The sequence below is a fragment of the Zingiber officinale genome, chromosome 4B (genome assembly GCF_018446385.1).
Source record: "Zingiber officinale cultivar Zhangliang chromosome 4B, Zo_v1.1, whole genome shotgun sequence".
NCBI classification, from domain to species: Eukaryota; Viridiplantae; Streptophyta; class Magnoliopsida; order Zingiberales; family Zingiberaceae; genus Zingiber; species Zingiber officinale.
This window is the reverse complement of record NC_055993.1, coordinates 114072443-114083389: the sequence shown is the minus strand read 5'-3', so window position 1 is coordinate 114083389 and position 10947 is coordinate 114072443. Positions and strand designations below refer to the sequence as shown.

At 38.0% G+C, this 10947-nt stretch overlaps 1 protein-coding gene across 1 annotated transcript; it reads right to left on the bottom strand.

The window, feature by feature from the left end:
* Positions 1-349: 349 nt before the first annotated feature.
* On the bottom strand, positions 350-9253 carry LOC121978560. Its single transcript, XM_042530890.1, has 4 exons — positions 9165-9253; positions 8914-8968; positions 1617-2025; positions 350-1539 (listed from the first exon to the last, which is right to left on the bottom strand). Exons 1-4 carry the CDS (start codon positions 9251-9253, stop codon positions 350-352), a joined length of 1743 nt encoding a protein of 580 aa, XP_042386824.1.
* Between the last annotated feature and the right edge of the window lie 1694 nt (positions 9254-10947).

The window sequence follows — 10947 nt, the reverse complement described above, 5'->3', positions numbered from 1 at the left end:
CCTTTCCCTTTCTTCTTGTATTGAGTCTTGTAGGGCTTCTCCGCCCTTGGTAGTTACCATAAAGGAGAGTTTTATTAGTGGAGGGTGTGTGTGTAGGTGTGGATCCTTGGACTAGTCACCTCTTGTGAGGTGGATACCAAGTAAACCAACCTTGTTAGCGTTGTGTGGTTTGTTTCTGTATTTTCCGCCGCGCATCTTTGAAGAAACAAGCAACGCCGAGCAACGAGCACGCGACGAGCTATTCACCCCCCCTCTAGCTACTTTTCGGTCCCAACAGTACTGCCATCTTGAGCGGCTGGTATTTTGTTGGGATCCACAAACGACACATACTCAGCCCTGTTTGTTTCCTTCAAGTACTTATACAAGTAACTGCATTCAAGTAATAAAAATCATGTGATTTCAAGCTACTCAGCTTCATCTCATCCATGCAGACAAGATTCTTCATGTTTGATGAGAAACCTTCCGGAACTTTTATATCCATTAATGACCTACATACTTGTAATCTCTCATTTTTTGTGAATGAGCATGCTGCAAGAGGTAGATATGTTCTTTTCTCACCAATTTTAGGAGCCAATTGAGGCCTAATTCCCATCTGAACCATGTCTAACCTAGCTGCCACATTGTCCTTGGGCTTTCCCTTGATGTTCATCAAAGTATTAATCAGAGACTCGAAAACATTTTTCTCAATGTGCGTAACATCGAGACAATGCCTAACATGTAGGTATTTCCAGTATGGAAGATTGAAAAAAATTGACTTCTTCTTCCAACATTTACTGAAATTTGTAACTCCAACATACTTTTCTTCTTCAATGTCTTCCACAATATTCTCCTTTGCTTTTTTCCTTATTTTCCCCTTCACACTTGTTTTCTTTCCAAACTCACATGTTATGTCTGAAAGCTTGTCAAATAACTTAATTCCAGATAATGGCCTACCTGCTTCACCAAGTTCCTCCATGCCATTAAACTCCTTTATTTGCCTCTGATATGGATGAAATCGTGGTAGGAATCGTCTATGCCCAGCAAATGACATTTTCTTCCCATTTTGTAAGTGCTTTGCATAAGTATCCTCACCACATATTGGGCATGCGTAATAACTATGTGTAGTACATCCACTAAGGTTACCATATGCAGGAAAGTCGTTGATGGTCCATAAAAGAACTGCTTTAAGAGTGAAAACCTCCCTTCGATAAGCATCATAAACTCCATCAACTCCTTCCCACAACAGCTGCAAATCATCAACCAGAACCTCAAGGTAGACGTCGATATCGTTTCCAGCCTGTTTCGGCCCTGAAATGAGCATCGTTAGCATGATGAATTTCCTTTTCATGCACATGTCTGGAGGCAAATTATATGTGGCCAGCATGATTGGCCAGCAGCTGTAACGACTACTAAGATTGCTGTGAGGATTAATTCCATCGGCTGCAAGTGCCAGGCGAATATTTCTTGCCTCACTTCCAAAGTCGGGCCACATATGATCCACCAATTTCCATGACGGTGAATCAACTGGATGACGTAACTGACCAACAACTCTTGTAGTATCTGCATGCCATGTTAAATTTCTGGAAGTTTCTAAAGATTTAAACATGCGCTTAAATCTTGGTATGGGAGGGAAATACCAAACCACTTTGGCAGGAACACCTTCTCAACATTTTTCTTGGTTAGCTTCCATCTTGATAAGCCACATTTCGGGCAGCTTACGCAGTCTTTATATTGTTTCCTATAAAGGATGCAATCATTGGAACAAGCATGAATCTTTTCATGACTCAAAGCCAAACAACTCAACGTCTTCTTTGCTTCATAAATTGACGATGGCAGATTGTGGTTATCTGGCAGCATGCCCCCAAAATCTGCTAGTAGATCTGAAAATAGAGCATCACTCATCCCATGCCTTGCTTTGGTATTGTATAGTTTTACAAGTGCACTCAACTTTGTGTAACGTTTGCATCCCTTATACAGTGGCTTCTCTGCTTCCTCCAAAAACTTCATAAATGCTTCTGGATTTTCTGTATGGTTATCATACGCTGCCTCACACAAATTAACAGTTTCAAAATCATCATGACAATTATCAATTCGCTCTTGGTTGACACTCGAATTTAATCTATCCTTCTCCGCAGTCTCGCCATGCCAAATCCAATTCAAATAATTTTTACTGAAACCATTGAATTAAAGATGCTCCCGAATCCACATAACCGCTCCCTTTTTAAGATTCATACATTTGCAACAAGGACAATGAATTAAATTGGGGTCGATATGTGGATTCTGCAAACAACTTCTAATGAATTGTTCCACACCCTCCTCATACTCTTTGGACCTCCTATCTAAGTAAATCCAGGATTTATCCATTATAGTACAACAGAATCCCAAGAAACTTCTTCAGAATTATCGTGCTAAAATTATTTATCGCTAGCTCAATGTGTTCTTTGATCAAAACCTGAAGATACTACATATATGTTAAGCAAAAGTTAGAGTAAGACTGCAAAAAGGTAGTCAAATTCATATCGAGCACAGTTCCGTATTTTATACTCATTCCAACAGCTGTCAATATTTTCTACTCATCATGAAGAAAAATAATGCATATTTTGTACAATATGTGGATATATAAAGAACGAAAGCATGGGATGACTCATAAATTTCATGAAGTATAGTCAGTGCTCAATAAAAATCTATATTTGTGCAGCTGAAATGCATTCTTCTACATTAAAAACCAACAATTTTAATTGGTATAAACTTTCACAACAGAAATCAATCCCACAATACACGATCCACAACAACAAACCAAATAAAGAACAATCGAAAACAGAAGTATCTACTCCAAGAAAGCATCATGAATCAGCCCTTTAGGTAATGACCTTGTAAACATAGAGACTGAAAAAAAAAGCAAAAAAAATTTCCAAACACTTGTCTTTGTTGGAAGAATAGCACCAAACCTACAACAAATTGGAGACCGTCTAAAACACGATTTTGCAAAATAAAGGAGGAGAAAAAGAAGAAGAATAAGAAAAATAAATCGAAGGAAAGAAACTTGGACCTCAGCCTTCCGCCAGCTCTGTCAAATTGAAAACATACGATATATTTCAAACACTTGCAACCTAAACCCTGCGTAAGAAAGTTCAAGTTGCCAAACCTTATTTTTGGCTGGCTACTGCAAACCTTCGTCTCTGTTGCCTAAGACTCCAAATCGGAAGCCCTAACGAGGGGGAACGGAGAGGACTGAAATGAAGGGGAAGGAAGAGGAGGTCCAACAACTCAATTTCGGAAGAGGAGCATCAGAAGCCCTAACCCAAGAAAATGAAAGGAAGTGGGGGGAAATAAAAGTGGTCAGAGTCTCTTTGTAAAAATAAAAGTTAACTCTTTGTACTATTACTTCGGAGTAAACACTAAAAAATGTATTCACAACATTACTACTTCGGTATTTAACAAATTTCCGAAGTAATAGCTTATTTTAGTTTAAAGCGAAGCCCATGTTTTTAAACCTGCGTAGTCTATATTTGTATATACTTCGTCGGTTTTTGCAGCAAAGTTGCTTATACACTTTTTACTTTGTATATTTAAATTGACGAAGTAAATTGTGGCGAAGTAAAAAGTCATTTTTCACATAGTCATGTGTAGGAATATAATGATTTGGACCAATGGATGTTGGATAGTGGATTAAATCAAATACTTTATGTGTAGGAACATAATGATTTGGACCAATGGATGTTGGATAGTGGATGCTCCAGACACATGACTAGAGACCGATTGAAGTTCACCAAGCTAAAACTCAAGAACTTAGGGTTAGTTGCGGTTGGTAACGATGAAAAACTTAAGGTAATTAGAACAAGTAATATCACACTGAGTTCTGATTTCATTATTCGAAGAGTCTTATTAGTTGATAAATTCAATTTTAACTTACTTAGCATAAGTCAACTGTGTGACTCTAGATACTTAATAACTTGTTCTAACTTTGAATGTTTAATTAACAATGTCGAAAATCCTGAAATATTTTTGAAATTACACTTAAGGGAATTAAGAAAAATAACATTTACACAATTGGCCTACCAACCTCCTCACTCAAGCATCTTTTGACACAACAAGAGGAAACCAAATTGTGGCACAGAAGACTCGGTTAGACTCATTTCAAAAATGAGTCAAAATGACTTAGTTAGATGTCTACCTAAATAAAAAAATTTAGAAAATACAATTTGTAATTCTTGTCAACAAGGTAAACAAACTAAGTCAACACACAAACCAACAAATCTAAATCGAACCAACTCAATACTTGAGCTCCTACACTTAGATCTATTTGATTCACACGGAGCCAAGTCATTAAGCAGAAACTAATAGTGCTTAGTTATACGATGATTACTCAAGATTTACTTGGGTAAAATTTCTAAAAACCAAGATGGAAATTTTGAAATCTTTAATGATTTTTGCAAATTAATAGAAAATGAAAAAAATACCAAAAATTAAAAGAATTAGAAATGATCATGGGTTGGGAGATTCGAAAATCATAGGTTTACCGAATTTTATCAAACTAATGGATATAATCATGAATTTTCATATCCTAGAACTCTCCAACAAAATGGACTAGTAGAATGAAAAAAATAGAACATTACAAGAAGCTACCAGAACCATGTTAAATAAATATAACCTAAATAATCAATTTTGGGCAGAGCAATAAATACAACATGTTATATTCAAAATAGAATATTAATTAATAAATTTTACAATAAAACCCCTTATGAAATATATTATAATAAAATACTCAACCTAAATTATCTAAAAACTTTTGGACGTAAAGTCCACATATTAAAGATTAAAGATTACTTAGAAAAATTTATATCAAAATCAACATCTGGTATATTTCTTGGGTATTTCACAACTAGTAGAGCTTATAAAATGTATAATAAAGATACTCTAAAAGTTGAAGAAATAATTAATGTAATACTTGACAAAGAAAATAATTTACCTAACTTAATAAATAAAAATAATAATCAAATTATAATAAATATAGAAGATGATAAAGATAATAAGATTAGACATAAATCAAGTGAATCAGAAGAACCAATTGTTGACCCTAACATAAGACTATCTAGGACAAGATCCAATCACCCATCTGATTAAATTTTGGGTGACTCAGCCCTAGGAGTTCAAACTCGATCATCTTATAGAAACCTAAGTTAAATAGCTCTTATTTTCAAAATTGAACCCAAAACTATAGAAGAAGCCCTACGTGACCCAGATTGGATAATTGCAATGCGAGAAGAACTAGTTCAATTTGTTGAAAGAAATTAAGTCTGGGAACTAGTACCCAAACCCACAAATAAATCCATAATTGATACTAAGTGGGTCTTTAGAAATAAACTAGATGAAAAAGGAGAAATAGCAAGAAATAAAGCTAGACTAGTGGTAAAGTGGTTCAGCTAAGTAGAAGGGTTAGACTATGATGAAACCTATGCACCTGTAGCCAGACTTGAATCCATCAGGATGCTGCTAGCCTATGCAGCACATAAAGGATTCAAGTTATGCCAAATAGACACAGGGGTCAGAACATAACAGAACCTAACCTAAACTTGGTTGATCACACCAAAAATAACCTTGGGGTTCCAGCAATCTCTCCGTTTTTTGATGTGAGCAGCCCAAGTTAAGTTAGGGTAAACTAACCATAAATTAAAGATTGCAATACCAAGTAAACAATTGCAATACCAAGTAAAGATAATAAAATTATAATAATGTACAAAAAGAATTTCAATTGTAAATTAAAATTAAAATTTTAATTTTAATTAGTACCTCCCCCTAGACTTAATCTTTCCTTCTCCCCCTTTGATCATATAAAAAATTGGGGTACCAAGAAAAATCTAAGGATAACTTTTCTAAAAAAATTTAGGTTTTCAAAAAAAATAAAAACTTATCAAGTTTTTGAAAATAATTTTGAAGTTTTTGACAAACTTTGAAAATAATTTTGTTATTTAAAAAAAATTGCAAAACAATTTTTTAAGTTATGAAGTTTTCAAACAATTGACATAGATTGAAAGTATTATTTTAATTAACTATTACATGTTTATCAGTTTAATAATTAAATATTTAATTTAGTAATTGACTTCCAGACTATGACGAGGCATTGGACCTTCTTGGTTATTGGATTATCAACTACTTCTAGACAAAGCCTTTTAAAGAATTTAAACATTTAATTTTATTTTCTAAAAGTCTACTGAAATTTCAATTCAAATATTTTTTAGAAATCTAATATAGGTTCCTTCCTACTAGGTTAATTAGAAATTTATGGGGTACATAATTTTTTAGAACTTTTTTGATTTGACCCCTGTGAAATCTAAGATACTATCTTAGTCTTTTAAAATTTTGAGCTTGAACAGTTAAATATGTATGGTTTTCTAAGGTTTCTACTTATGTCCTCAATTTTTAATTTTTCAAAATCTTCTAACAAACAAGATTTGGATAAAATTATTTTTAATTCTTTGTTTTCTCTTTCAAGTTTGCAACAGTCTTTAGTTAATAATTTAACACATTTAAACAACTTATTAGGTGGAAGAGATCGTACCTGACTTACCTTGTCGATCTCGTTGTCCGTAGCTCCCCCTGAATTGCTGTTTTCTTCTATTGACGCTCCCCCTTCATCGATGCTCTCTATGCTCATTTCGGACGAGCTTTCTTCATGTTCATCTTCTTGATGACTTGCCATCAACGCAAGTCCGGAAAAGGCTTCGACTTCTGATTCGGATGACGTTTTGCCCCACGCCATCTTTGGGGTCTTGTATTTGTTCTTTTGGATAAACTTCTTGTTCTTATACCTTTGTCCTTCTCGTTGATCTTTAACTTAGGCCAGTTGTCTTTAACGTGTCCTTCATTGCAGTGGTAGCATCTGATTGTTCTTCTCTTTCTACTCTACGGATGGTTAGATTTTCTAAATCTAAGTAATTTTTTAAAACGTCTTATCATCATTACCATTTCGTCGTCGTCGAGAGAGGACTCTGAATCTTGTTCGTCCATCTTTGCCTTAAGGGCAATGTCATGCTTCAGCTCTTTCTTTGAATCTGCACATCTTGATTCATGAACTTCAAAAGTTGAAAATAACTCTTTTAAGGTAATAGATTCTTAATTCTTAGAGATATAGTAGGCATCTACTAATGATGCCCATTTCGTATTTCTAGGGAATGCATTAAGAGCGTACCTTAGTGAATCTTGGTTGCTTACCTTTTCTCTGAGATTCAAAAGTTCGGTGATGAGCTCCTTAATCCTCGAGTGAAGGTGTGCAATGGTTTCGTCTTCTTTAAATCGAAGGTTGGTGAGCTGGTTGCGAAGTAGGTTCCATCTCATAAGTTTCGCCTCCGAGGTTCCTTCGTGTAGTTCCAGGAATTTCTCCTAGAGTTCTTTTGCGGACTCGTAAGCTTCGATCCGGTTGACTTCTTATGACGGTAAAACTCTCAGTAGATGAAACTCTGTTTTGTCATTTTCCACGAAGTCGGCTTGTTCCTTCTTCGTCCATTGAAACTTTTCCTTGCCCTTGGGTGCTTCAAAATCAAATTCCATTATTAATAATAAATCGAAGTCTATCTTGAAAAATACCTCTATTCTCTTTTTCCAGTTTACAACTCTCCCTCGAACTTTGGTGGGTAGATGCTTGGTCCGGTCATCTCGTGTGCTTCGTTCGGCGGTTAGTCCTCCTGAAGCTGTTAGGCTCTGATACCACTTGTTGGATTGGGTAGGCCGACTGAAGAGGGTTGAGTTGCCTGAAACAGAAAAACAAACACCTCGATCTTTCAACTCAGGTTAGCAGCAATAGTAAATAAAATTAAACAATAAGAAACTAAAGAAAGAGGCACTAGAATTTACTAGGTTACAACCTAGGTGGTTGTTAATCTAAGACAAATGAAAGCTCTTAAAAAGTCTCCTTTGGTGAAAGTGGAGAAGCCTCTTACACTCGTTAATAGCTCAGACTATTGCTAGGAAATGAATACAGAAGTTGTTACATTTTTTTTAAGTCCAGAGGTCTTTTTATAGCCCTTGGAAAATCTTATCTGCAGGCTGAAAGCGTATTCCATAGGGCTGGAAGGCGCCTTCTATAGGGCTGGGAGGCGCCTTCAGCGAGGCCAAGGATAAAACTTTATCCTTTTCCACAACGGCCAAAATTGCCTGGTCGAAGGTGCCTTCCACGGCCATGGAAGGCGCCTTCCATGGCTGGTTGATGGCGCCTTTGGTCATTGAAGGCGGCTTCTACCTGAAGGTCGCGGAGGCGCCTTCAACTCCTATTGAAGGCGCCTCTAGCAGTTCATAGCTCCACTTTATCTCTTTCGCCTCTAGCAGTTCATAGCTTCAGTCAACCGAAATAGGGCTCACCCGAACCCAATTTCCGGCCTTCTCCTCGAGTAGGTTTCTGCTCCGGCTTCTCGTCCCTTGAACGTCATGCACGTCCTTCTCGTCCACCGATGTACTCTTCCGCAGCATCTCGTCCCTCGTACGCACCGAGCACGTCGACTCTCTCCCGTGCCGTCTTCTCGCTAGTTGCGTCTTCCGCTCGACTTCCTGTGCTCCTAAGCTCCTGCACACTTAGACACAGGGATCATAACATAACAGGACCTAACATAAATTTGATTGATCACACCAAAAACAACATTGGGATTTCAACAGGAAATACCCATAGACGTCGCCAAATTGATCATGTCCAGAATCTGAGTCATACGAAGACCGACTGAGATGCCATCGGTGTTGATGGAGAGGCAACTTGGACACACCTAGCGTATGCGCTCAGGAAAGCACACACACACTCAGACAAGCGCATGGAATGCTAGAGACCAGAAACCAGATAAAAAGTCTCCGGCGTAGGCCCTCCGACGCTCAAGTTAGATACTTTTTTCCTAGAAGAGCAGTGTATGAAGGAAAAAGAACTGTAGAAGACGAGTGCGAATGTGCGCGCACCTGCTCCAGGGAGAGGAGGACGCCACTTTTATATGACACTGTGTACCTCTGGAGCCTGACAAATATCAGAGAATGTCGGGTGTCAGAACCTGTCGGATGACTGAGGGCAAGTGGCGCCTTCTTATTGGTTGAAAGAAGATTTCATTTCCTAAGAATGGCCGACCACTGGAATATTCCCTTGCTGATGACAGTCATCCTCTGACGGACTGTTATGATTTTTTAACACTGTTATCATTTAGCACTATCTGTACCTGCTCAGTTTCAGTTGCGGACTGCCCGAGAAACTACTCAGCTGTGCTACTGGGCAGGGGCATTGAATGAGGAAGATGAGTTGCACCATGGGAGCTGAGCCATGTACATCTAGAGCGGGGAAGAGCTAGTTGGTCGGAGACTGGCCAGGAACCCCTTGGTCTTATGTACATCTGGGTACCCAATCTGTTAGTGTCCGACTGAGGGTTATGCAGCAGATGGGGTGGTCTAACCGTCATCTTTCCTTAACTTCTGATTACTACATTATCTTAATTTTTAATTATTATATTTCTTAATTTTTGATTGTCACATTCATATACGAATGTATACTTATGGGCCTTTCTCATTTCCCATGCGAGTTTGATCGAAATGTACGATCGATACTGGATTTATTCCGGTAACGTGTGACTACGATCCACGTAATTCAAGGAGACGCAACAGTAAAAATTAATCATTGATTTCTGATTAGGCATGATCAGATAACATCAACTTTCATTTTCCAGCATCTTGTTTAATTAATTAATGGCGTAAACCATATATGGAAGTTAATTACAGATTAATGACAGGCGTGGCGCGCGATTCTACCGCCGGAGAGAGAAAGCAACACGATGCACGACAATCGACGGCGAAGTCGACAAAAGCTAGCGACTGAATTAACAAGATCTAGCTAGTAATGGATGGCGACCGCCGGCAAGAAGGGAACGGCGAAGTAGGACTCCATCAGGAGCCGGGAGCTCTGGGCGGCCTCCACTGGCGCGATGCCCCCCGCCGGAAGTTCCCTCACCAGCAGCGCCGGCAATTCCGAAAGGCGCTTCAGCGCCTCCCGGTACTTGGCCGCCAGCCACCGGAGCCTGGTCCGCCGCAGGAGTCCCGTCAGGAGCCGCCGCCCGTGCCACTGCCACCCACGCCGCCTGCCCAGACGTACCACCACCATCTTCCTCCTCCGAGGCAGCAGGCGGAACAGCATGACCTGCCGTAGCAGATTGTCGGGGTGGGTGCGGCCGGGCCGCGGCATGTTTTGTTGTTTCTGGCGCCGGAGGCAGAGTGGCAAGCGGTTAAAAAGCACGAGGAGGCGGTCTGCTCACTCGCGGGTACATTTTAAGTCCAGAGCGAACGGACAAAACGTTTTATATATTTTATTTTATTTTATTAATATTTTATTTTTTTAAAAAAGAGGGAATTTGATCCAAACACGCCTCCAATGTTGTTTCTCTACGTCATCGTACCGCACTACTGTGTTTTTTTAGGGTTTAAAAATAATATTAATAAATATCTAATTACAAAATTAAATGTTTATTTATAAATTGGTGGGAAGAAAACACAAATGCTGAGTATCAAGTGTTAATTAATTATGCTGTGATTTGATGAGCAAAATTGTTTATATTTATTTATCTTTAAAAAAAATCATTTTGAACTGAAATTTCATTAATTTTTTTTTTAATGAATGAGAAAGACTGACAGAGGTGTTTGCTAATTTAAGATAGTGTAGAAAGGACAAGCATACGGCGGCAAAGACAAGCAAGAATCTTACGGAATTCAGGTTGACAAGATCTTTCGTAATGGATGCATTCAGATCCATACTAGTTAAGCCTACCGCTACACTATTATTTTATTTATTATTTTTTTTATTTTACCAATGAACACATTTAAGGATTGGTATTTATCAAACCATATACCATTTTTTTTATTTTATTTTTACCATTTTACATACCATTTTTTCATGAATTTCTTTTATTTTGTGGTCATGGGATGCCTAATCGATTAGAGGATGACAGACTTATTATA